A 27,984-nucleotide genomic window follows, 5' to 3' on the forward strand; every position below is an offset into this window, starting at 1 on the left:
TTTTTACATCAGCAGATGTCACAAAGTGCTTATACAGAAACCTAGCACAAAACCCCAAACAGCAAGCAATGCAGATGTAGAAGCATGGTGGCTAGGAAAAACTCCCTAGAAAGGCAGGAACCAAGGAAGAAACCTAGAGAGGAACCAGGTTCTGAGGGGTGGCCAGTCCTCTACTAGCTGTGCCGGGTGGAGATTATAAGAGTACATGGCCATTAAGGCCAGATCGTTCTTCAAGATTTACAAATGTTCATAGTTGACCAGCAGGGTCAAATAATAATCAAAGTGCTTGTAGAGGGTGCAACAGGTCACCATCTCAGGAGTAAATGTCAATTTTCATAGCTTTTCATAGCTCAGCATTCAGAGAGAGAGAGGGGGAGAGAGGGCGCTAGAGAAGGTAGCACATCCGGTGAACCGGTCAGGGTTCCATAGCCGCAGGCAGAACAGCAGGACACCAGATAAGACATGAGAATTTCACCAGATAGGACAGACTGACCCTAGCCCCCCAGCACAGACTATTGCAGCATAGAGACTGGGTCGGGGACCCTGTGGCCCCGTCCGACGATACCCCTGGACAGGGCAAACCAGACAGGATATAACCCCACCCCCAAAGCCATTGGAGGGATATCAACATACCACCCTGAGACCAGGCTGAGTATAGCCCACGAAGATCTCCTCTACCGCACGAGCCCGAGGGGACGCCAAACCGTACAGGAAGATCACGTCAGTGACTCAACCCACTCAAGTGAAGCAACCCTCCTAGGGACGCCACAGCACGGCATGGAAGAGCACTAACAGTGACTCAGCCCCCATAATAGGGAAAGAGGCAGAGAATCCCCCATTCACCTTCGCTCCCCTGGGCCAGACTACACTCAATAATAGGACCTACTGAAGAGCTGAGTCTTCAGTAAAGACTTAAAGGTCGAGACCGAGTCTGCGTCTCTCACATGGATAGGCAGACCATTCCAAAAAAATGTAGCTCTATAGGAGAAAAACCTGCTGTTTGCTTAGAAATTCTAGGGACGATAAGGAGGCCTGCGTCTTGTGACCGTAGAGTATGTGTAGGTATGTAATGCAGGACCAAATCGGAGAGATGGGTAGGAACAAGTCCATGCAATGCTTTGTAGGTTAGTGGTAAAACCTTGAAATCAGCCCTAGCCTTAACAAGAAGCCAGTGTAGAGAGGCTAGCACTGGAGTAATATGATCACATTTTTTGTTGTTCAAGTCAAGATTCTAGCAGCTGTGTTTGCACTAACTGAAGTCTATTTAGTGCTTTATCCGGGTAGCCGGAGAGTAGAGCATTGCAGTAGTTTAATCTAGAAGTGACAAGCATGGATTAGCTTTTCTTCATCATTTTTGGACAAACAGTTATTGATTTTTGCAATGTTACGAAGATGGGGGGGGGGGGCTGCCCCTGAGATCGAATCCCTGAGCTGACAGGGTAAAAATCTGTCGTTCTAACCAACGCTCTAACCACTAGGCTACCTGCCACCCCAGATCAAACAGCAATCTCTTTGTTTCTTGGAACCTGGGACCTAGAACGAGCATCTCTGTTTTGTCTGAGTTTAAAAGTAACATTTTGCCATCATCCACTTCCTTATGTCTGAAACACAGGCTTCCAATAGAATACGCCACGCTCAAGGTCCTAAACGACATCGTAACCGCCATCGATAAGAAACAATACTGTGCTGCCGTATTCATTGACCTGTCCAAAGCTTTTGACTCTGTTAATCACCACTTCCTCATCGGCAGACTCAGTAGCCTTGGTTTCTCAAACGATTGCGTCGCCTGGTTCACCAACTACTTCTCTGATAGAGTTCAGTGTGTCAAATCGGAGGGCCTGCTGTCCGGACCTCTGGCAGTCTCTATGGGGGTACCACAGGGTTCAATTCTTGGGCCAACTCTTTTCTCTGTATACATCGATGATGTCGCTCTTGCTGCTGGTGAGTCTCTGATCCACCTCTATGCAGACAACACCATTCTGTATACTTCTGGCCCTTCTTTGGACACTGTGTTAACAACCCTCCAGACGAGCTTCAATGCCATACAACTCTCCTTCCGTGGCCTCCAACTGCTCCTAAATACAAGTAAAACTAAATGCATGCTCTTCAACCGATCGCTGCCTGCACCTGCCCGCCTGTCCAGCATCACTTCTCTGGACGGTTCTGACTTAGAATTTGTGGACAACTACAAATACCTAGGTGTCTGGTTAGACTGTAAACTCTCCTTCCAGACTCACATCAATCATCTCCAATCCAAAGTTAAATCTAGAATTGGCTTCCTATTTCGCAACAAAGCATCCTTCACTCATGCTGCCAAACTTACCCTCGTAAAACTGACCATCCTACCAATCCTCGACTTCGGCGATGTCATTTACAAAATAGCCTCCAATACCCTACTCAACAAGCTGGATGCAGTCTATCACAGTGCCATCCGTTTTGTCACCAAAGCCCCATATACTACCCACCACTGCGACCTGTACGCTCTCGTTGGCTGGCCTTCGCTTCATAATCGTCGCCAAATACATTGGCTCCGGTCATCTACAAGACCCTGCTAGGTAAAGTCCCGCCTTATCTCCTCTCACTGGTCACCATAACAGCACCCACCTGTAGCACGCGCTCCAGCAGGTATATCTCTCTGGTCACCCCTAAGCCAACTCCTCCTTTGGTCGTCTCTCCTTCCAGTTCTCCGCTGCCAATGACTGGAACGAACTACAAAAATCTCTGAAACTGGAAACACTTATCTCCCTCACTAGCTTTAAGCACCAGCTCTCAGAGCAGCTCCCAGATCACTGCACCTGTACATAGCCCATCTATAATTTAGCCCAAACTACTACCGCTTCCCCTACTTTATTTATTTAATTTATTTTGCTCCTTTGCACCATATTATTTATATTTTAACTTTGAACTTTCTTCAAAAAACAAATCTCCCATTCCAGTGTTTTACTTGCTATACTTTATTTACTCTGCCACCATGGCCTTTTTTTGCCTTTACCTCCCTTATCTCACATCATTTGCTCACATTGTATATCGTCTTATTTTTTTTCTACTGTATCACTGATTGTATGTTGTTTTACTCCATGTGTAACTCTGTGTTTTTGTATGTTGTCGAACTGCTTTGCTTTATCTTGGCCAGGTCGCAATTGTAAATGAGAACTTGTTCTCAACTTGCCTACCTGGTTAAATAAAGGTGAAATAAAAGAAATAAATAAAATACGGTGATTGATGGTGTCGAAGGCGGCACTAAGGTCTAGGAGCACAAGCACAGCTGCAGATCCTTGGTCTGACGTCATTAAAAGGTCATTTACCACCTAAACAAGTGCAGTCTCAGTACTATGATGGGGTCTAAAACCAGACTGGAGCGGTTCAGATACATAATTTGTCTTCAAGAAGGCAGTGAGTAGCTGCGCAACAGCTTTTCATTTTTTTTTGAGAGGAATGGGAGATTTAATATATACTTTCTGAGTCAAGGTTTTGCTTTTTCAGGAGAGGCTTTATCAGTGAGTTTGGTACACGTCCGGAGGATAGGGAGCCATTTATTTTGTTCAACATAGGATGGCTTAGCACAGGAAGTAGCTCTTTCAGTAGTTTAGTTGGAATAGGGTCCAGTAGGCAGCTGGAAGGGTTGGAGGCCATGACTATTTTCGTGAATGTTTAACAGGGTTATAAAACTCCAGTGTCACCATTGATCTTAGGTCCTGTCAGTTCAGGGGAGACTCAGGACAACTGAGTTTTTGAGCAATACACATATTCGAAGAGGAGTCCGTAATTTTCTTTCTAATGATCATGATCTTTTCGTCGAAGAAGTTCATGAATTCATCACTGCTGAAGTGAAAGCCCTCCTCTCTCGGGGGATGATGCTTTTCAGTTAGATTTGCGGCAGTATCAAGTATACATTTTTGATTTGTTTTTATTCTCCTCAATCAGGTTGGAAAACTAGGCTGATCGAGCAGCAGTGAGGGCTCTTCGACATTGCACGGCACTGTCTTTTCCAAGCTAGTCGGAAGTCTTTCAGTTTGGTGGCGCTCCATTTCCGTTGAAATTTTCTGGACGCTTGCTTCAGGGCTCTGGTATTTTCTGTATACCAGGGAGCTAATGTCTTGTGACAAATGTTTTTGTTTTTAGGGGTGCGACTGCATCTAGGGTATTACACAAAATTACATTTAGATCCTCGGTTAGGTGGTTAACGGATTTTTGTACTCTGATGTCCTTGGGTAGGTGGAGGGAGACTGGAAGGGCATCTAGGAATCTTTGGGTTGTCTGATTTTATAGCGCGGCTTTTGACAATCCTTGGTTGGGGTCTGAGCAGATTATTTGTTTGTGATTGCAAACTTAATAAAATGGTGGTCCGATAGTCCAGGATTATGAGGAAGAACATTTAGATCCACAATATATATTCCACGGGTCAGATCGAGATCCGGGTTATGACTGTGGCAATGCATACGTCGGGATACATGTTGGACAAAACTCACTGAATCGATAATGGCTCCGAAAGCCTTTTGGAGTGGGTCTGTGGACTTCTCCATGTGAATATTAAAGTCACCAAAAAATGTGAATATCTACCATGACTACATGGTCTGATAGGAATTCAGGGATATAAAAAGTGCTTGGGTAGGTTGCATAGATTTAATGACTAGAAGCTAATAAAATGAAAAGCAGTTTATTTTATTTATTTTTTCAATAGAAATTTGTTGTAAAAAATGTAAGAAACACCTTTGCAGGATGTGTGGGAGATACTAGTGTAACTTGGAAGAGAGGCCTCATTTAACTTAGTATATTCATCAGGCTTAAGCCATGTTTCAGTCAGGCCAATCACATCAAGGTTATGATCAGTGATTAGTTAATTGACTATGAGTGCCTTGGATATGAGGGATCTAACATTAAGTAGTCCTATTTTGAATTGAGGTATTATCAGTCTCTTTAAAAAAATGACCGGGACGGAGGTCTTTATTCCAGTGAGATTGCTAAAGTGAACACCGCCATGTTTAGATTTTCCTGACCTAGATTGAGGCACAGACACTGTCTCAATGGGGAAAACTAAGCTGACTATACTGATTGTGCTAGCGGCAGACTCCACTAAGCTGGCAAGCTGGCTGACAGCCTGCTGCCTGGCCTGCAACCTGGCCTGCAACCCATCTCATTGTGGAGCTAGAGAAGTTAGAGCCCTGTCTATGTTGATAGATAAGATGAGAGCACCCCTCCAGCTAGGACTGAGAGGAGGGGCTAGAGACATTTACTCTGCCGACACGTCTTACTAGCTAATTTACACACTGAAGTTATGTTGCGCTTGGTGACCTCCTGACTGTTTCACCCTAACATAGTTGGTGCCGACGTAGATAACAATATCCCTATACTTTCTACACTCACCAGTTTTAGCCTCATCCAGCACCATCTTCAGACTAGCATTTACGTCAGTAGCCCTGCCCCCTGGTAAACAGTGTATGATTGCTGGATGATTCTTTAAGTCTAGTTTTGCGGGTAATGGAGTCGCCAATGACTAGGGTTTTCAATTTGTCAGACCTAATGGTGGGTGGCTTCTGCGGCTCGCACCCCGTAACGGGTGGAGGAGAGACCTGAGAAGGCTCGGCCTCTGACTCCGACTCGTTGCTTAATGGGGAGAACCGGTTGAAAGTTTCTGTCGGCTGAATGAAGCCTTGAGAAAGGTATCCGGCTGCGAGGACTTTGTGAGCGGATTTATACTACTATCTGTACTTACTGGTGACAGACGCTGTTTCATCCTTTCCTACACTTAAATTGCCCTTGCCTAACAATTGCGTCTGAAGCTGGGCTTGCAACTCTGCTATCCTCACCATAAGGTGATTAGTAGTTGTGCATATTATGAGTACAGTGACTGCGATTAGATGGCATCGGGTTAATGGTACTACTTAGCTTTTTCGGCTGGTGGAGGTCCTGCAGAACCATGTCCAGATAAAGCGTCCGGGGTAAAAAAAGTTGAATGAAAAAAACGAACAAGGACAAAACTAAGACGGTAAATGGTATTAAATGCACAGTTTAAATGATTATTAAAAGTAAATAATGAAAAGTTTGGCAAGTAGCAACAAACAGCACAGCAGCCTGGGACTGGGACAGGAGAGTTTGAGGTTAGAGAGAGCCTCTGCCTGCTTTCCAGTGGCCCAAGGACATGAACCTCTTTCTGCTCCACTTGTCATTAGACAGACAGCGGTGATAGGAAACCCAGACTAGAGGAAAAGTGTTCTGTAGCCCCTGGTTACTTATGCATACAAGGACGTGTTTGGAGACTAACTGAGCTCCAGAGACGTTATTTTTAGGAATGCACAGGAGGCTGTGGGAGAGGGTACAGCACATCTATTTGCTTTAGCAAAGTCTCCAATGGCTCCCTGATTTTCTATACTGGGAGTGTAGGTGTCTATGGGTGTACCATAGAGCTGAACCTCCAGCAAGATCTGTCAGTTAAAGGGAACTCCTGTATTCCACTCTCCATTAGACCTGCCATATCCCCAGTTATCATTTCATCCTTATCTGGTCCAGAACACGGAGGTTAAGCATGACAATGTGTTAACATTTTCCTCTTATCTGCTCCACTGTGTGGTATTTGAAGCAGTGGAAAGAGAGGAGCATGTGGGCCTTTTGAAGTGTCCCTCCAGGGGTTAACCAGGGCTCTCTCTGTCTCTCTCACTCTGTCGGCTCTCTCTGAGCTCCCTTTCCACACACAGGCCCATTGCTGCAGTAATGAGTCAGGCAATTTCAAGGGCACCCATGGCTACCAATTCTCCTGTGTCCTGCCCCAGTCCGCTCCAGCGCTCTCTCTCTCTCTCTCTCTTTTACTTTCTCGCTCCCTCTATCCCATCCTTATTTTTCCTCCTAATTCCCGCCATATGCTCTTTATTACATAGCTCGTTTATATAATTCTTCTGAGAAAGGTGGTTCCCAGAGCCAGACAGGTTTATTTTCTTCTTCTAGCTCACTAGCAAATGAGTTTGAGTGAATTGGCGGTCAGTCAGGGTGGCATCGCAGAGAGAGAGAGCGCGGTTGCGTTCATGCGGAAACAGGGCCAAGGGAAAGGCAGAACGGTCATGTCCTATTAGACCCAAATGAGAAATTCTGTGTTTTTCTGGGACCCAAGCTTACGAAAACACGCAACTATATGTAAATATGGGTACATTTCATTGCCCCTTCTGTCTAAAACAAATGCAACATAGACAAAAACAAATAACAATGAAACGAAATACCCATATAAATAGATATTCATGTTTATTGTTCCCCATTAAAAACACTCTTACATATGTCTTGGTTGGAACTGTTGATGTTGAATACAATAAATAATTTTCATTCTAAACAGGAATAAACTGATTGATCACATCACACGATGTCTAACAGAAAACAAACACACAGGCTCAGTTTTTGATAGTGCAACCCTAGGTAACAATACAGATGAAAATGATCAGGCCTACTGTACATCTTGCTGTAGAAATGATTGTTGAAAAAAAGTATAGGTTGGAACTGTGACTGTTAAAATACAATACATCATTTTTCATTCTGAACTGGAATAATCTGATCACATCACACAGATGTAGACCAGAAAACAAAAACACACAATCTTAATGAGAGGTGTGTGTGTGTGTGGCTGGTTGAAGTTTTCAACAAGCAGATATATTCTGGACTTCTTGACAGTGCTACCCTATCGTCATGCTCAGCATTGAGTTTGTTTCTGTACTTTATATATATATTTTTTAACACCCACTATTTGTGATTACAATCTTGTCTTATCGCTGCAACTCCCCAACAGGCTCGGGAGAGGTGAAGGTCGAGTCATGCGTCCTCCGAAATATGACCCGCCAAACCATGCTTGTTAACACCCGCTCGCTTAACCCAGAAGCCAGCTGCACCAATGTGTCGGAGGAAACACCGTTCAACTGACTACCGAAGTCAGCCTGCAGGCGCCCAGCCCGCCACAAGTAGTCGCTAGAGTGCAATGAGCCAAGTAAATCCCCCCCCCCCGGGATCAAACCCCAGGCTGTAGTGATGGCGCAACACTGCTGCGCCACTCAGGAGGCCCCCTGTACTTGTTTTTTTTTCTGGTGCTAAACTGGATCAGAACATCTACCGCTTTCTCAGTCAGGCAGGAGACTATTTCCTGCTGTAGATGAGAAATGCAGAACTGTGCATCAAAAAGCATCTTGCTTCAATCAGTTTATTCCATTCGATGACAGCGGTGAGTGATGCCGAGTGGGGTGGGAATGACAAGTCAGTGGCTGAGAGTGGATCATCTGCTGCTGAACCACAGCGCTGCAGCGTGTGGGTCGCGGAGCGATCTTCAAGAAAACTGCTGAAAAAAAGATCTGGTAAACCACGAGGCACACGCACATCTCCCTCCCACTCGCACAGCTGCCAAACTGAACAGAGGCACCGCTGCTAAGAAGAGAGTGCACTGAACAGAGTGCAGTTGCACTTGGCCAAATCAATTCCAGTATTTAATGAAATATTGATACATTTACCCTTGACATGTCGCAGCCCACCATTAACAGTCAAACATTTAAGAAAGGATGCATATTAGATGCATACAGACCTAACATCCTCATCCAGGGATAGATGCAGTAGCTTCTAGCCTATTTCACTTGGTTCTGCTGCCACCACTGAAGCTGCTTGCTTAGCGAAGCTCTGCTGAGGGCTCCCAAAGTGAGACGGGGAGTTTCTACAAGAGGTTTGTGTAAACCCACCTAGAAAGTGCAAGTGTTATTAACCTTTTGCTATGTCAGATGACCATGCCAGCAGACTAATCATACAACAAGTCCTTTAAGGTATTTGTATGTTTCCAGTGGACGAGTTGGATGTTCACCGGACGTGCTTGTTGCACCCTCGACAACTACTATGATTGTTATTATTTGACCATGCTGGTCATTTATGAACATTTTAACATCTTGACCATGTTCTGTTATAATATCTACCCGGCACAGCCAGAAGAGGACTGGCCACCCCTCATATCCTGGTTCAGGTTTCTTCCTAGGTTTTTGGCCTTTCTAGGGAGTTTTTCCTAGGGAGTTTTTCCTAGCCACCGTGCTTCTTTCACATGCATTGCTTGCTGTTTGGGGTTTTAGGCTGGGTTTCTGTACAGCACTTTGAGATATCAGCTGATGTACGAAGGGCTATATAAATAAATTTGATTTGATGTTGTTTCATCTGTTGTGCATTAAACTAGACTTCCCGTGTCCGATGGGACTATGACCAGCTCATCCACCTCCTCCCACTCTTCATCTCACTGCACATTTGTCTTTTTGTAACACAGTGGCACTGATTTAACTGAATTGAGGTGATGAGATAATACGTTGACTGTTGGGGTAGATTTTTGGGGTTTTGCATTTACTGTAGGGATGCACCGATATAACATTTTTGGCCGATACCGATATCCTCCTTCCCAAAAACTGATATCGATGACAGATATTTATAATTTTAGCTTTTTTAAGCATTCTAGTACAGTTAAATAGTTGACACACACAACTGACCAAAAAGTTATTTTGTTGGCATTTACGTACTGTATGTCCCCATTACCAGTTAAACATAATCAAAGCCTATTTCTTTCACTTACTTGCTGTGCTGTTTCATTGTTCATTTGTTCAGTTGTTTCATTCTCAACCAGGATTTCATCATACATGTCAAGCAGTGAAGTTTCAGCTCTGTCTGTCCGTGGCCTCTCTTCCTCGGTGCGCACTGTCACTGTGTCCGTTTCCATCTTGTGCAGCTGTGTCTGTAGCAACATTTCACGTAAACCCTGTTTTTTGTCTGCATCGAAGTAGCGGTCCTTGTACCTAGCATCGAGCATGGTGGTGACACAGTAGAGGCTCAGAGAGAATGTCACCGACTCGCTTGTTCACAGTCTCTAGTAGAGTACTTTTGCAAGTTTTAACCCCACGGTCTGTCGGCAGTTTTGTTGAGCAGGTGTTTCACTGCCGTGACAGAGGGTATCACGTCTGCTGCAGACGCAGTAAGTTGTTCGATTGGAGCTAGGAGTGTGTTCATGTTTCAAACATCTCAAATGCCATTGAAATGGCAGCATCGGTATGGGAACCAGCACATTCTTGAGCATGCACTACGGCTTTCCTCAGTACGAAATCCTCGTCGACCCACTGTGCTGTCAGACTCCGCATGCTCATGGGGCTGACATCGCTGGTCCAAACGTCAGTCATGAAGCTAATAGCAGTGACGCCCATAGCAGGTAGCTCATGGATGTGCGTTTCAACAATACTGTGTAACTCCGGTAGGGCAACATCTGAGAAATACCGCCTACTTCGTAATGGGTACCGGGGCTCGAGGTGCTCGACCAGTCAGCGAAAGCCAACATCATCCACGACAGAGAATGGTTGATTGTCAAGGGCAATGAATTCCATTATCTGGAATTCATTCATGGATTTCGCCTTTGGGTTGTCTTGCTGAAATGTTCTTACTCTTTCAAATGACTGCTCGACTTGAACTTGTTTAATTGTTGGAAGTGTGCGCTTAGTTTTTTTTTCACTGCTTTTGTTCTAAGTAGTCGCGTAACGTCTGGGGGTGATGCACTTTCAAATGAGTAATTAGCTTTGTGGTATTGAACGATTTCACTTTCTCCCCTCCTCGGGGAATAATAGCAGCACAAACGTTGCATATGGCCTTTTTGTTATCTTCCTTTGAAACTTCAAAATAGATCCACACAACAGACATTGTGGGCCAGGTTAGGAATGCTGTGTTGCACGTGTAGCGCTGTATTCTTTGTGGCGTCATTACGTCATAAAGCTATGTTATATAGGTATGCACGTCAGCTTGGACATCGGTTTTGCACATCGGCGTTAAACTAGACACCGGGCCAATGCTGATATTGTCATTTCTAGCTCTGCTTTTATTTTATTTTTGATATCGTGCATCCCTAATTTACTTAGTTGGGGATTTGCATTTTTTAAACTGAAGGAGGGGTCCCTCCAGTGTTCCCGATTTTGGAGTCTTGAGCCCTCACTAGTCTCCACTGTTTGTTGACTGGTTGGATGTTTCTTCCTTATTCTCTCGTGTGCTTTCTTAGGTCCCCACATCTGTTTTTATTACAGCCCAACTCACTCCCTCTTTTGCAATAAGCTGTAAAATGTCTAAGAATGCAGGAAGAAATAGGCCAATAAAATTAGGTTTATATAAGCTAATTTCTGCCAATTAACCTAGTTGATACTGTGGCAGTGGAATACCTTAGTGTAAGTTATGTGTAATGATGTTGATATAGCCTAGTTGGTTGTAGTCAGTCCGTGCTGGTCCCACCCTGTCCCCGTAGGCCCTTGTTTTTATTTTATTTTTACATTTAACCTTTATTTAGCTAGCTGCCAGACTGCCTGGGGAGTGGTATGTGTGCAGGAGAAGAGAGGAGCAGGAGGATTTGCAGGTCATGTCTGCCTGGCTATGAAAGGGGAAGTGCTGTCTCTTAACTTTGACAGTTTAAGGTACAATAAGGTCTTATCCTCAGCCCTGCGTGTACACCAGTCGGTGTAATTCAGCAGGGAAATCAGCTCTTCCTAACACAATGTTGCTGTCCACAAGGAAATCTGTTTTACATGGAGATTATTTGATCATTTGCGACAACCCCATAATCTGAGTACAGAGTTGATATTAAATGCTAGTCTAGTGGGCGACTAAGAAGGCCGTGGTTGCCTATACATAGCCCTCCTTCAGTTCTCTTTAGTGCAGCCTGAGTGGTAAGCACTTCCACAATGTAATTAGTATTGAGCTGCTGTGTGTGTGTGTGTGTGTGTGGTCGGACAGCAGCAGAACCCCTGCCCAGCTCTGAGCTGTGTGTTCCTGATTAGTTTGGGATTTAGCAGCCCAGATTACAGGCCATTGTTCAGGGCTAGTCTGGGCCATTATCTCCTGTAATTCCCTGTGTCCGTGATTAGCTCCAGATGATTTAATTAGACGTGCTCTTGATAGGAGTCCTCATTACTGCTCTACAGCCTCGCACCCCAACCTCTCCACTCTAATGGTGCTCCAGGAGTGTGGGGTGGGGAGGAGCCTGCATGGGGACGTTAGTATTGTGCTGTTGCCTGCCGTGGACTAGACTAGATGTTTACATGGTCTATTATGGAACACTACCGCTTTGTACTCAGTGACTCGGGTGTCTTAGACCCCTCAGTCCAGATGCAGTGGAATGAGCGAGGGATCGGCAGGCTTGCAGGTGCACCAGGGAAATCCCCCGTATCCTCTTAACGCTGCCTATTACCAACCCTGGATTTGTAATGAGAATATGGTGTCTAGTGAACCCACAGGGAGCCCTACAATTCCTTCAATTCCTCGCTGGATTATTAATGAGGTGTGAAGCCAAGATGAATATTAAAGCAGCTCTGGAAGGAGAGGGGATGGAGGAAGCGGAGTGTGTATGCTAGACTGGTTGTTCTTAACTTCTTTGGGCTCAACTCCCGTTAACGGGATCGATTTGACAACATCCGGTGAAATGGCAAAGCGCCAAATTCAATTTCTTTAATAATTTAAAAAAAAACTTTCATACATTCACAAGTGCAACACACCAAATTAAAGCTTAACTTCTCGTTAACCTAGCCACCTTGTCAGATTTGAAAAAGGTTTTACGGCAAAAGCAAACCATGCGATTATCTAAGGACAGCGCCCAGCATACCAACACATAAATCAGATTTCAACCCGCCAGGCGCAACACAAAAGTCAGAAATAACTATTTAATTCATGCCTTACCTTTGAAGAACTTCTTCTGTTGGCACTCTAATATGTCCCATAAACATCACAAATGGTCCTTTTGTTAGATTTATTCCGTCGTTATATCTCCAACATGTCCATTTATTTGGCGTGTTTGATTCAGAAAAACACCGGTTCCATCTCACCCAGCATGACTACAAAATATCAAAGTTACCTGTAAAGGCTGTCCAAACATTTGAAACAACTTTCCTAATACAACTTTAGGTATTTTTTAACGTAAATAATCGATAAAATTTAAGATGGGATAAACAATGTGAAGCGCGTCATGTGGAGCGCCTATCAAAACAGAATGCACTAGGCTGGACCCTCGTTCTGAACTGCCGTACTTCTTCGTTTTTCTAAAGAAAAACATCAACCAATTTCTAAGACTGACATCCAGTGCAAGCAAGTGCCTTATAAATCTAGATACACATAGAAAACCCATTGAAAACAGTCACCTCAACAACAACAAAAATTCCTGGATGGTTTGTCCTCGGGGTTTCGCCTGCCAAATAAGTTCTGTTATACTCACAGACATAATTTTAACAGTTTTAGAAACTTTAGAGTTTTCTGTCCAAATCTACCAATTATATGCATATCCTAGCTTCTGGGCCTGAGTAGCAGGCAGTTTACTTTGGGCACGTTTTTCATCCGGACGTCAAAATACAGCCCCCTAGCCCAAAGAAGTTAAACCAGACCCAAGTTTCTCCCATAGAATACATCTCTTTGTTGTCCAGAGTGTGTTCTTGTTATTGGTCCTGGTTTGGTCTGGGCACTGTATGGGACTAATCACTGCAGTGACACTGTCCTCTCATCTCTCCCCATTGTCTTCATTGCGTTCAACTCCACTCTGCACCCCCAGGCCAGATTGCTCTCAGATGGAGTGGTCCCTGTCCATGCAGCAGACTACACTACTGCAGAGTCTCTGCCCAGCCAGTGGCGACTTTGACCTGTTTTTGTTCAGTGTACATTTCAAGCTAAAGTCAGGGCTTCCCTTCGGCCTAACATTCAGCATTGTGGTTTGGCCTGTTTCACCCCTGTATTTATTGACTAGATGGAAAGTGAATCGATGGACTGGGAGCTACAGAGTAAATCTGAACTGGCCTGGATACTCTGAAACTGTGTGAGGACAAATTAATGTTTGTTTGTTTTATGTGTGTGCGCACAAGTCCACACACACACACTTTAATGGGTTTACATGAAGTAGAAACGCTGGCAAGCAGTAAAATAGTAAAGCCAGCCAGCTACAGAGAGACGACGGTACGCAGCTGCGTCCAGGGCCAAGATGTAGAAGCTAAACCAGTGTTTGTTAACTCTGTAGTCTGTCTGCATGTAGTGTGTAATGACAGGATGTTCTCCGTGGAGATTTGTGGCTCTTACACATAATGGATACTTGGTTTTAAATGAACAACATGCTGACTATCAAAGCGTTTGCCTAATCCTAAGAAGCTTTTTTTTAAGATGACATGGTTATATTTGGTTTTGGTCATAATCCCCCCGGTCAAGGAGCTCTGAGGCTCAGGATGCTGTATTCCTTCCAACATCCCATCTGAAATAGCAGTGGTGCTTTCTTGAAAACCTAAGCTTGTCCTCTTCATCCATGCATTTTGTTTGGTAAAATAGTTTTTGCGTGGGTGGGTGGAACACAACACAAATATAGCGCAGAGTCGCTACTTCTAATGAGTCTCTGGAAATAATTGGAACGCTGATTTATGAGCACCACTAATGCATTTAAGTTATTATGTAATGTACAAAGCTAATTTTTTATTTTTTATTTAACCTTTATTTATCCAGGAAAAGCCCATTGAGACACAGAGTATTTTTCAAGGGAGACCTGGCTAAGATGCAGCAACAATCAATACATTACAGAATTAGGACTTTTTGTCTAGGACAAAAGGCTTCTCAACAGTTTTTACCCCCAAGCCATAAGACTCCTGAACAGGTCATCAAATGGCTACCCGAACTATTTGCGTTGCGTGCCCCCCCCAACCCCTCTTTTTACGCTGCTGCTCCTCTCTGTTTATCATATATGCATAGTCACTTTAACTATACATTCATGTACATACTACCTCAATTGGCCCGACCAACCAGTGCTCCCGCACATTGGCTAACCAGGCTATCTGCATTGTGTCCCACCTGCCAACCCCTCTTTTTCGCTACTGCTACTCTCTGTTCATCATATATGCGTAGTCACTTTAACCATATCTACAGTCGTGGCCAAAAGTTTTGAGAATGACAAAAATATTAATTTTCACAAAGTTTCCTGCTTCAGTGTCTTTAGATATTTTTGGCAGTTGTTACTATGGAATACTGAAGTATAATTACATGCTTTTCATAAGTGTTCCCCGAGCCACTTAGTTATCACTATTTCCTTATGGCAAGGTGCTCTATCAAGCTGGAAAAGGCATTGTTCGTCACCAAACTATTCCTGGATGGTTGGGAGAAGTTGCTCTCGGAGGATGTGTTGGTACCATTCTTTATTCATGGCGGTGTTCTTAGGCAAAATTGTGAGTGAGCCCACTCCCTTGGCTGAGAAGCAACCCCACACATGAATGGTCTCAGGATGCTTTACTGTTGGCATGAAACAGGACTGATGGTAGCGCTCACCTTGTCTTCTCCGGACAAGCTTTTTTCTGGGTGCCCCAAACAATTGGAAAGGGAATTCATCAGAGAAAATGACTTTACCCGAGTCCTCTGTAGTCCAATCCATTTACCTTTTGCAGAATATCAGTCTGTCCCTGATGTTTTTCCTGGAGAGAAATGACTTCTTTGCTGCCCTTCTTGACACCAGGCCATCCTCCAAAAGTCTTCGCCTCACTGTGCATGCAGATGCACTCACACCTGCCTGCTGCCATTCCTGAGCAAGCTCTGTACTGGTGGTGCCCCGATCCCGCAGCTGAATCAACTTTAGGAGATGGTCCTGGCACTTGCTGGACTTTCTTGGGCGCCCTGAAGCCTTCTTCACAACAATTGAACCGCTCTCCTTGATGTTCTTGATGATCCGATAAATGGTTGATTTAGGTGCAGTCTTACTGGCAGCAATATCCTTGCCTGTGAAGCCCTTTTTGTGCAAAGCAATGATGATGGCACGTGTTTCCTTGCAGGTAACCATGGTTGACAGAGGAAGAACAACGATGCCAAGCACCACCCTCCTTTTGAAGCTTCCAGTCTGTTATTGTTATTTGGAACTCAATCAGCATGACAGAGTGATATCCAGCCTTGTCCTCGTCAACACTCACACCTGTGTTAACGAGAGAATCACTGAAATGATGTCAGCTGGTCCTTTTGTGGCAGGGCTGAAATGCAGTGGAAATGCTTTTTGGGGTTTCAGTTCATTTGCATGGCAAAGAGGGACTTTGCAATTAGTAGCAATTCATCTGATCACTCTTCATAACATTCTGGAGTATATGCAAATTGCCATCATACAAACTGAGGCAGCAGACTTTGTAAAAATTAATATTTGTCATCCTCAAAACGTTTGGCCACGACTGTACATGTACATACTACCTCAATCAGCCTGACTAACCGGTGTCTGTATGTAGCCTCGCTACTGTATATAGCCCATCTTTTTCCTGTTGTTTTATTTCTTTACCTACCTATTGTTCACCTAATACCTTTTTTGCACTGTTGGTTAGAGCCTGTAAGTAAGCATTTCACTGTTAGGTTGGGGGAGAAACCTGTTGTATTCGGCGCACGTGACAAATAAACTTTGATTTGATTTAAAACGCACAACAATATGATCCAGTCCAAAAAAAAAGCATTTACACTCCTCTGTAACAGTCTCCCATCAAAATGTTCAATTCATTCAGTGGCAGTAACATATCTTGATGAAGCATGGATTGATAAAGATTTTAAAAAATAAATGTGGATATGCGGTGGTCAGTTGTAAATGGTGGGTGGCGTCTTGTCTGCTGCTGTACAGAACATTCGTTCCCAGACACGGTATGTAGTAGTGTTGTCAACATATCATTTTGACCTGGATACTGATAACAGGTTTAGGATCACGATACTCCACACCATCACGATACCGGGGGGGGGGGGGGGGGGGTGTATTTTGAGTTCAATAGCATCACATTTGGAATTTAATTTTTTAATATATGCATTATTGAAACAATTATACAATCAACTGGACTTTGTTTAAAAAAAAAAAAAAATGTTTACCCTTTTTCTCCCCCAATTTCGTGGTATCCAATTAGTAGTTAGTCTTGTCTCATCGCTGCAACTCCCGTACGGACTCGTGAGAGGCAAAGGTCGAGAGCCGTGCTTCCTCCGAAACGCAACCCAACCAAGCCGCGCTGCTTCTTGACACAATGCCCACTTAACCCAGAAGCCAGCCGCACCAATGTGTCTGAGGAAACACCGCACACCTGGCGACCGTGTCAGCGTGCACTGCACCTGGCCCGCCACAGGAGTCGCTAGTGCGTGAAGGGACGAGGACATCCCTGCCGGCCAAACCCTCCCCCTAACCCAGACGACGCTGGGCCAATTGTGCGCCGCCCCATGGGTCTCCCGGTCGCAGCCGGCTGCGACAGAGCCTGGACTTGAACCCAGAATCTCTAGTGGTGCAGTGGTGTGCAGTGGGACAGGCTAGAACTAGCACTGAGGAAGTGGAGCAGGCATGGTACTCTCGCGCTATAAGGGAACATCGGCACCGCTGATAGATAGACTTGATCCTCTCTCAATTAGTAGACGACGTGAGACACATTTTACAGAAGTACCGAAAGTAACACACATTCTACTACCGAACCGGTTTTCAGGTCCTAGTATCGAAAAAGTTCCTAATGTTTCGGTATACAGTGCACCAGGGCAAGTAAAGGCCCTACACAACAGGCCCATTCTAGTCAGCTGATTGGCCCAGACAACATGGGGACCAATGACGCAGAGCCACCCGACAGAGCGTGGCCTTTTTTCTGCTCCCAATAGAATGACAGAGTAAAGACGCACCCTCAAGTCCCTGACAGAGTAGCTGACTGAACACGTGAGGAGGAGACCATTACAGACTATCAGTTTCACAATCAGTCAAAAACATGAATATGTTCTGGCGGGGAGCTATTTCCATGACGTATAAGGGAGGGAAATGCTTTCTGGATTTCTTCATTCCTAACTCATTATTCTTAGAAATGATCAAGGCGGGCTAGCCACAGTGCAAGAGAATGGGCCAAACCAAATCATAAAAATATATGAAGTGTTTTTTTTATTCATGATTTGTAAGTAGCTATTAGAAATGGTAAATCTGAGGTCAGCCAACAGTTGTGCCTCCATGAAGAGTATGGAACTGCCTGCCCCCACGCCGAACATTGCCAACAGTCTGGTTGCCAATTGTCTGGTTGCTGCCAATACACTCACTCTGCCTCTAGGGTAAGCAGTCAGGGAAAATATCATCAAAAACACTCACCAACATACTGTGCCAGGCCACAGCGTTTTTTCGGGAACATCCAAATACGCTCAAGCTGCGCCTAAAATCCCAGTCCCTCATTTTCCACTCACACCCTCTCCAGGGAAGTCCCTGCTGTCTAAACAGCACAGCAGCAGCATCCAGGCTACAGCAGCCAGCTGACTGGGCAAACTGGGGCTGGAGGCATCATCCACACCATGTAACCTACTGGCTTTGATAGACAGCCCTGTCTGTCATTGTGTATGACTGTGACTAGGCCAGGCTGAGATGCACAGACAGCGATGGCGACAGTATCGCACACACAGAGACGGACATGGCCCTTCCTCCTCCTCCGTATCTGACTCTCCCCTCAGAGGAGATGGAGTGAAATGGTCTGATCATTTCTAGCAGTCAGATGGGAGATTGGTGAGAAACCGGTCTGACTGACCTGTGTCTGAGGAGTCATTTAGTGGCTGCTGTGACCGGCTCACTGCCCAGCTCTCGCTACAGAATGATATGCCCACTAACGACAATGGAGCCCAACGCAATTTAGCTTGCTGAACAACGTCGCGCGCATACACACACAAACGCCTTGTCCCATTAGACCAAAGTGTATCTAGCTCCTTGAAAATTGTGTGGCTTCTGAGAGTAAAAAGGAAAAGAGAGAAGGTGGTGATGCTGGCTTTTTCCAGTGGTTAGAATGTAGGGCGAGTCATGTAAATGATGAATGCTCCCAGCCTGCTCCACATCTAGCATCTAGCCCATCTCCAACTACAAGAAACACTACCAAGAGCCCCCCCCCCCCCCCTCTCAGAAACAGACTCCTGTTAATGAAGGGACACAATGTCATGGAAAGAGATCACACCATGTTGAAGGGCTTAGTGCTTGAACATGGTAGCAGAGCTGCAGTGTAAGGGCAGCAGAGTTTATAGATGGACATTTAGTGAGTGTGAGGCTTCCAGGAATGGTGCTACGGGGTCTATTCTCATTGACGAGAATGAAGTCGCCTTTGTCCTAGAGCGATTTACACGGTTATCAGAACGGCACACCAGGGTAAGCCTACATGAAACACAGCCCTTATTTTAAGTGTTTCTAACATCTCCTATGGTGGAAAAACGATCGGAATCATTAACCTGTTTGACCGCTCGGTTTTATTGGCATCATGACTCATACTGTAGTACTCTATAGCTTACTGGCTAGTTAGTGGCTGTTGTGATACTGATATTTAGGGGGAATTTGGAGCTGCAGAGCAAGAATGTCACGTTGCCAGCCACAGCGAAAGCGAAGGCGAGGATGTAATGTAAATTGAAAAGTTAATGTACAGTACATATTATAAATTGAAATCTCATGGCACTGCCTCCTTACATTTTCATTCATGCAAATAGCCTTGTATAGCTGTATGTTAATGTTCACAGAGAGGGACCCTGGCAGTAATATGGAAGGGCAAGGCAGGGGGCTGAAGAATAGATCTAGGTGGTAGAACAGGATGACCTGTTGTTTTAGCAGAGTTGCCAGACAGTGCAGACAGCCATGTCAATGATAAACAGCCTCTTTCCCCAACAACTGACTCAAACTACCTGCGTCTTACTACCTAAACTGATCAAAACGACAGTTGAAACAATCAATCTTGAGCCTGGCATCAAGTCAGGGTTGTGATCCTGAAATCAGTGTACACAAATGTACATTGCTATGTCACTTGGATTGTGGCAACATGTCCAAAGGTGTGAGACACACCAGATTCACTCTGTTCCATTTTCTATATAGGTTATGGATTCCTGAATCCCCTCCCTGGGTGTAGAAATCAATACTTTTCAGTCTGACACACTTGCTGTTAGGGGCTGGGAATTGCCAGGGCCTCACAATACAATATTATCACAATACTATATGTATTGATTTCTACATATTGCCATTCGGTCTTCCAAAAATATTGCTCACCATGTATGCTGCAGAGGGACAAGAGCCATGAGAAAACAAGTTTGAAAAGGGCTGGAAACAAATAGTCTCACCATTTTAAAAAGAAGATGGAGAACAAGCTATAAAGGAAAAATACTGGAGTTTTGGTGCAGGGACAAGGACTAGTGCAAAAAATAATATTGCGATATATCGTCAAATTTAATATCCTGATACACTACATGACCAAATGTACGTGGACATCTCATTCCAAAATCATGAGCATTAATATTGAGTTGGTCCCCCTTTGCTGCAATAACAGCCTCCACTCTTCTGGGAAGGCTTCCCACTAGATGTTGGATTATTGCTGCAGGGACTTGCTTCCATTCTGCCATGAGCATTAGTGAGGTCGTGCACTGATGTTGGGATATTAGGCCTGGCTCGCAGTCGGTGTTCCAATTCATCCCAAAGGTGTTCGATGGGGTTGAGGTCAGGGCTCTGTGCAGGCCAGTCAAGTTCTTCCACACCGATCTCGACAAACCATTTCTGTATGGACCTCGCTTTGTGCACAGGGACATTGTCATGCTGAAACAGGAAAGCGCCTTCTCCAAACTGATGCCACAAAGTTGGAAGCACAGAATCGTCTACATTGTCTTTGTATGCTGTAGCATTAAGATTTCCCTTCACTAGAACTAAGGGGCCCGAACTATGAAAAACAGCCCCAGACCATTATTCCTCCTCCACCAAACTTTACAATTGGCACTATGCATTGGGGCAGATAGCGTTTTCCTGGCATCCGCCAAACCCAGATTTGTCCGTCAGACAGCCAGATGGTGAAGTGTGATTCATCACTCCAGAGTTCAATGGCGGTGACCTTTACACCACTCCAGCTGACACTTGGCATTGCGCATGGTGGTCTTAGGCTTGTGTGCGGCTGCTCGGTCATGGAAACTGTTAAGAGAATTATGTTCTCAATGTTAACGTCAATTAAAATACTCCGTCTGCCATCCAGAATGTGTAAGATTCTGGTTTAATAACACAGACAGAGGTCCAGCTTACAAGAATCAGAATTGTTTATTCAGGAGAGCGCTCTGCAGTCCATTTTACAGAACATCATTATATACCAGGCTCCTCATTTACGCACACGCATTACACACTAACATCAAGAGTTAATTGTCCTCTTCCCCAGAACTCTCAAAACCGTAAATCCTGATCCTGCTGACATTTTCATATCTTTGAGATTAGGGAAAACTAGAGGGTTCAAGCTAGGTCAGGTCAACCACAGTTTAACAGTTCTTGATGTTTACTTAAACACACAGACCCCCATTCCTCTCCTAGTCAATCTCATGATACTTCTGCTTAACCCTCTAGTTACTCATTCTCCAGGCTGTATAGACCACATCCCTAAATTCAGGGTAGAATTATTGAATCATTACTCTCAAGCAGGAATTCCTTTAACAGAAACCCATTTCATGAAGCTCCCGATGAACAGTTCTTGTGCTGAAGTTGCTTCCAGAGGCAGTTTGGAACTCTGTAGTGAGTGTTGCAACCAAGGACAGATGATTTCTTTACGCGCTTCAGCACTTGGCGGACCCGTTCTGTGAGCTTGTGTGGCCTACCACTTCGCTGCTGAGCCACTGTTGCTCTTAGACGTTTCCACATCACAATAACAGCACTTGCAGTTGACCGGAGCAGGGCAGAAATTTGACAAACTGACTTAATTGGAAAGGTGCCATCCTATGACGGTGCCACGTTGAAAGTCATTGAGCTCTTCAGTAAGGCCATTCTACTGCCAGTGTTTGTCTATGGAGATCGCATGGCTGTGTGCTCGATTTTATACACTTGTCAGCAACGGGTGTGGCTGAACTAGCCGAATCCACTAATTTGAATGGGTGTCCACATACTTTCGTGTATATATAGTGTATGTAACTGTATCAGTTGAGTTCCCCATCACTACTTGCTCTCCTCCTGTGTACAAACCCTCCATCACGGCGAAAGCAGCCAAGAAGAAACACTACTGTTTTCTCTCTCCTTCCCGAAGATCTGCGCTGATGGCCCATGACTCATAGTTTCTCCTCGCCCCTGTGACTCACCTATTCTAGGGCTGTAAATATAGGTGTGTGTGTGTGTCTGTGAGCAGAGATGGCAGGTTTGTGTTCCTGTTCACACTGATTTACACAACCGGGCCCATCAAGTAGACGGCTGTACTGGTCGCTGTGTGCGTGTTTAGCCTCCACGTCTGCTGCCTGAAAGAGTTATGAGCCTGGCTTGAGCGAGGTAATGCTAAAGACTGTCCTTGACTTGCATAAAGCACCCTTTGAGGGTGTTGAGTAAAGTACATTCCTGCTGGGTTGTGGATATGTAACGATTAGCAGGTCAAAGAGACGTGGATATGATTCTGTACAGAACAACCTGTTGCAATTAAATCTATACATATTAATTTAAGCTCGACCTAAATCACAATGCTGTTTACCTCTGTGTGGGCTTTCACAACTTTAGTGGAAGTTTCTTGGCTTTACTTTAGTGAATCCAATGACATCCCAAGTAAGGTGTGTGTGTGTGTGTGTGTGTGTGTGTGTGTGTGTGTGTGTGTGTGTGTGTGTGTGTGTATCCAGAGGACATGTTCAGCTCGGCATCCTGTGAGCAGCTCATTATTCATACTAAGACTGGGGCTGTTTTTTTCTGGTCTTCGTCAGTACAGGGAGCCTGTTGGAAGCCAATAACCCTATTTAGCTCCTGAGCAAAGCTCTGCTGTCTTTTAATTAGGCCTGCAGCTGGTAGGAATGTTTGGGAAAAATGTGTAAAGCCCCAGTGTGTGTGTTTAGGAAATGTGTTTAATAATTGGCCAGCCAGCCGCGACCCTGTTCCCTGCCATTCGGCATCCGGGGGGAAATGTCATGTTTGGTCCTCCTGCTGAGATGGACAGGGGGAGAGTCTAGGGTTGTCGCCGTAGAGGAGACCGACAGACTGGATTTCAAACGGCATCAGACAGTGTTGCCTCTCTGTTAGTATCTTGGATCAACATGATTCTGAGTTTTTCAATGCTATAGGCCAATACACTGATTGGCTTACAACCTCACAGAACAAGTTCAGTTCCAATTACACTGGATTAAAGCCAACTTGTCAGCTGTCAGACAACAGAACGAGGGCCCTGGAAGTGGGAAGGCCTGTATAAATGGCACTCCTTCTCTCTCAGGATTGGTCCTCAGGATTGGTCCTCAGCCTGGGAGAGGAGTGTGCCCTCTGACCTGCTGGGGCTGGCCCTGAGAGAAATGGAACCCAGTGATCCTACTGCAGGCTGGAGCTGGCACTGAGAGAAATGGAACCCGCTGATCCTACTGCAGGCTGGAGCTGGCACTGAGAGAAATGGAACCCAGTGATCCTACTGCAGGCTGGAGCTGGCCCTGAGAGAAATGGAACCCGCTGATCCTACTGCAGGCTGGAGCTGGCCCTGAGAGAAATGGAACCCGCTGATCCTACTGCAGGCTAGAGCTGGCCCTGAGAGAAATGGAACCCGCTGATCCTACTGCAGGCTGGAGCTGGCACTGAGAGAAATGGAACCCAGTGATCCTACTGCAGGCTGGAGCTGGCACTGAGAGAAATGGAACCCGCTGATCCTACTGCAGGCTGGAGCTGGCCCTGAGAGAAATTGAACCCAGTGATCCTACTGCAGGCTGGAGCTGGCCCTGAGAGAAATGGAACCCAGTGATACTACTGCAGGCTAGAGCTGACCCTGAGAGAAATGGAACCCGCTGATCCTACTGGAGCTGGCCCTGAGAGAAAAGGAACCTGCTGGAACTGGCCCTGAGAGAAATGGAACCCAGTGATCCTACTGCAGGCTGGAGCTGGCCCTGAGAGAAATGAAACCCAGTGATTCTACTGCAGGCTGGAGCTGGCCCTGAGATAAATGGATCCTGCTGATCCTACTGCAGGCTGGAGCTGGCCCTGAGAGAAATGAAACCCAGTGATCCTACTGGAGTTCTCTTATTAAAATGTAAAGCCACATTCTGTCTGGGAGGCTCTGTTCACAGCACTGGGAGATAGTTTTCCTTAGTTCAGGTCCTTGATTAGGTTCTGTTCAAAACTGTATAGAAACTACCAACATTTGTCTGTTTCACATTTTATTTTGTAGCTTATTAAGGACATGGGCTTGTTCCGTCAACACATCGTAAACCAAATTACATGCAGCGGCTGCCTGGCCTGTTTCTGTGCCAAAGAGCAGAGAACTGAATTTGAAGAGTGTTGTTGACTGGGCTATTTGACTCGATATAGTCAACAGGAAGCAATTTTCCAGCACTGCATTGATATTCCTCCGAGTATTTTCCGCAGAAGCAAATAAATAACAGCTGTTGTAATGAGCCAGTCTGTCCTTTTACTGTCAATCCCGTTTAGACTATTGGCACTGCAGGAGAGATTAGCTATGACCTTCACAGTCAGCATGACATTGAACACATTCTCAAGCCCTGCACCTGAAGTCCTGCCCCTCTTCTGGCCCTAAGCATCATCAGTCCGATGAGGATCTGCTTCTTGCCTGATAAATGGATTCTGTTCACTGTGTGTCTGCGGTGGGCTGGGCTCAGGGGACCTGTTGGTGACAGCAGTTCCAGCTCCACTGCCTGGTGTCCTCCTTCTGCCCGAGGAAACTTGGAGGTGGATTACAGGGAGAAAGAGAGACGGCCTGGTTCTGCCATGGAGGGGGTGCCCTGGAGGAGACGACCCACTTTCTGTCTGACAGAACCTCCTTTCCTCAGACTGTCTCCCCCCCCCCCCCCCTCCCCCCCCCAGACTCCTGGTGTTCAGGGACCGCAGAAGGTTATCATAATACAGCCTTCCTTAAATCAATAAGTCATAAAAGGCTTTTAGGCCGTTAGGAGGAGGAGGTGTCTGCGATACCTGAACCTCCCGCTGAGGCTGAAACAGATGTAGATGTCTGACGACAACCTTGAGTTGAACTTTAGTTTGACGGTTTTTCCCAGTAGCAAGTGATAGCAAAGGAATGGTGCCCTATGCTGCTGCAGGACAATTGGTCAACATCAAATCAACGGACTTAATCTAATGTTATGCACCAATTTGATTCAACAGAGGAACTTGATGAAATTTGTGCTCCAGTAAATCAGTAATGCACCTCGTTAGCAACTAGGAACAATGCTGTATGTGTGTTTCTCTAGTCAGTGGTTGCTAATTTGTTGTTGTTGTTCTTGTGTTGCAGAGGGAGATGAAGGAGCAGCTGGCCACTCTGCAGGACAGTGAGAAGGGACACACAGAGGCCCTGCAGCTACTGCAGAGACAACTCACTGAGACCAAGGTAACACACACACTTCTGTACTCCGTGAGACCGGGGTAACACACACTTCTCTACTCCGTGAGACCGGGGTAACACACACACACTTCTCTACTCCGTGAGACCGGGGTAACACACACACACTTCTCTACTCCGTGAGACCGGGGTAACACACACACACTTCTCTACTCCGTGAGACCGGGGTAACACACACACACTTCTCTACTCCGTGAGACCGGGGTAACACACACACACTTCTCTACTCCGTGAGACCGGGGTAACACACACACACTTCTCTACTCCGTGAGACCGGGGTAACACACACACACTTCTCTACTCCGTGAGACCGGGGTAACACACACACACTTCTCTACTCCGTGAGACCGGGGTAACACACACACACTTCTCTACTCCGTGAGACCGGGGTAACACACACACACTTCTCTACTCCGTGAGACCGGGGTAACACACACACACTTCTCTACTCCGTGAGACCGGGGTAACACATACACACTTCTCTACTCCGTGAGACCGGGGTAACACATACACACTTCTCTACTCCGTGAGACCGGGGTAACACATACACACTTCTCTACTCCGTGAGACCGGGGTAACACACACCAAGCACACAAATTCACTTAGACCAAAGTAGCTTACAGTATAGAGAGTCTTTTGACCTATCTCTGTCTCTCTCTACCTCAGTCTCTCCCACAGCTGACAGTGAGAATCCAAACAGCAAATTGGTTCATTAAGCATCTCTTTAATCTCAACTTGTTTTAACCAGCGGAGCCAGCGCATCCAGTCGATACAACAGCTTCTCCTCTCCTTTTCTTTCTGGCTCATCTCTCCCCCTTAAGCGTCTTTGAGCTGTATCGGTCAGAGAGGGAGGGCTCTCTGACAGATGGGGTTTGTGCCGTCAGCGGTATTTGTCATTTGGGATGCATCGTTCTTCCTGCTGTTTACATGCTGGCTGTCCACTGGCATGCCAGCCAAGCCAGCTCCCTCCTGTCTTCCTGTCCTGTTCTGTCCTGTCTGCTTGAGTTCTGCAGTGCAGGACTTTACTTTACCCTGGCTCTGCTCCAGAGAGGCAGACCTGCCTGCTTCCACTGCCATCAACTCCAACTGAGTGCCAGCTGGAGGTCTCCATTATAAATCAGCCCATCTCATTAGGTTTGCATCCATTTGTCTGAGGTGACGTGCATTGCCTGGAAGAGGGCCATACATTGATCTCTTTGCCTCACAGATGCATTTAGGTTTATGACAATGAATTGCTCTGTTGTTCTCTTGGTTTTCGTGCTTGACCTCACACCGACACCAAAGGAAAATTGATTAGTAGGATCAAACCCTCAAACACCCATAATCCTCTCTGCCCCTCTCTCACCGGCAACATGGTGCTGAAATGGAAACTTTGAGCAGGGTGGTGTGAGGCTGCCATTACCGTTGTTTCTGGTGTGACTCTTAAATGTCCACTAATACTGCTGTTTGTCAGTTAATTGGTTTATATTGGTTCTGGTGCTCTAGTTTAGTTCCAGCCCTGGGCCCATGTGTTTAGGGACGTCCCCTCCCCCGTCTGAAGAGCAGACGTTGTCTGATTCCCAGGCCCCTGGGGGGTTCGCCTGATAAGCACATGCTGCTGCTCTGAGACCCAGCCTCCTCTCCCTGTAGGCTTAATATGGGCTTTAAATATTCCCCCTGCCATAGCCATAACACCCTGCTGGGACCTGGCACAGGCCTCATCAGTACTGTCCTCCTCTCTCTGTCACCAGGTGGAGGAGAGCAGCCCACAGCCCATCTGTACTGCAGATAAATGGTCTTAATAGGCTGAGAGCTCCCAGCAGCACAGAGATAATATCTGCCTGCTTCCAGGTTCCTACTGGAACAGGCATGCTGCTGGAGGGAGATTGATTTGATTGATTGATTGATTGATTGATTGATTGATTGATTGATTGATCGCAGGCAGTAGTAATAAAACCCAGATTATAATGCTACTGCCCCTGATCTTCCGGACTCCCCTGTGATGGATAGGAGTAGAGGGGTCATTCCACCAGTTGAGTACATTTTTGGGTAGTGTAGTTTTAGTTCACTTAATTTGAACATTCTGTCATAAAGAGCACATGTTCAACATAAATTAAAACATGTTTTCCCATCTCTAGGTTACATTAAAAATAAATGACTATGGTAAGTGCTTATTACGTGCCAAATAAAGTACCAGGGTTGACTGTAACAGGGTTGACTGTAACAGGGTTGACTGTAACAGGGTTGACTGTAACAGGGTTGACTGTAACAGGGTTGACAATTTCATCTTAAATCAGCCATAAATCCTATTGTGACAGGGGGAATGGAAGCTTGTTGTGTGCAACAGAGCGGGGCAATTGAATGCAAACTTTAAAAAATATATATAATTAAATTGCTAAAACATTTCTGGCCTGTCTACCTGTTGGTAACAGGGTTGACGTGTTGTGCTCGACCCACTCAGTTTTAAACCACAAAACACCAGAAAATGGCTGAAAAGAGTAGAATCAGCTCACCTGCTTTTACACTATGATTTGACTATTAGATGTTCAATGTTTCTTTTGAATTAAAAAAAAAAATTGAATTGTTTTACCATATTAAGAGTTCAGTTCACGTAACAAGATTGAACTTAAAATGAGGGACAGACATTTCATGTGATAATATGGATCACTAGTCACATTAAATATATAATATTCTTCAGAGGTGACTTTGTCAAAGCAATAAAATAACTAGGGCTTTA

General features: G+C 45.4%; 1 protein-coding gene across 2 annotated transcripts in view; it reads left to right on the forward strand.

The window, feature by feature from the left end:
* The window catches only part of trim62.1 (tripartite motif containing 62, tandem duplicate 1), a 45,651-nt gene that overhangs the window by 9,911 nt on the left and 7,756 nt on the right, over positions 1-27,984 (forward strand). For both annotated transcript variants that reach the window (XM_029694731.1, XM_029694732.1), the window contains exon 3: positions 25,161-25,256. In XM_029694731.1, the coding sequence (XP_029550591.1) occupies positions 25,161-25,256 (96 nt within the window). The remainder of the gene's footprint in view (positions 1-25,160; positions 25,257-27,984) is intronic.

This window comes from Salmo trutta, chromosome 16, assembly GCF_901001165.1.
Source record: "Salmo trutta chromosome 16, fSalTru1.1, whole genome shotgun sequence".
Classification (NCBI taxonomy): domain Eukaryota; kingdom Metazoa; phylum Chordata; class Actinopteri; order Salmoniformes; family Salmonidae; genus Salmo; species Salmo trutta.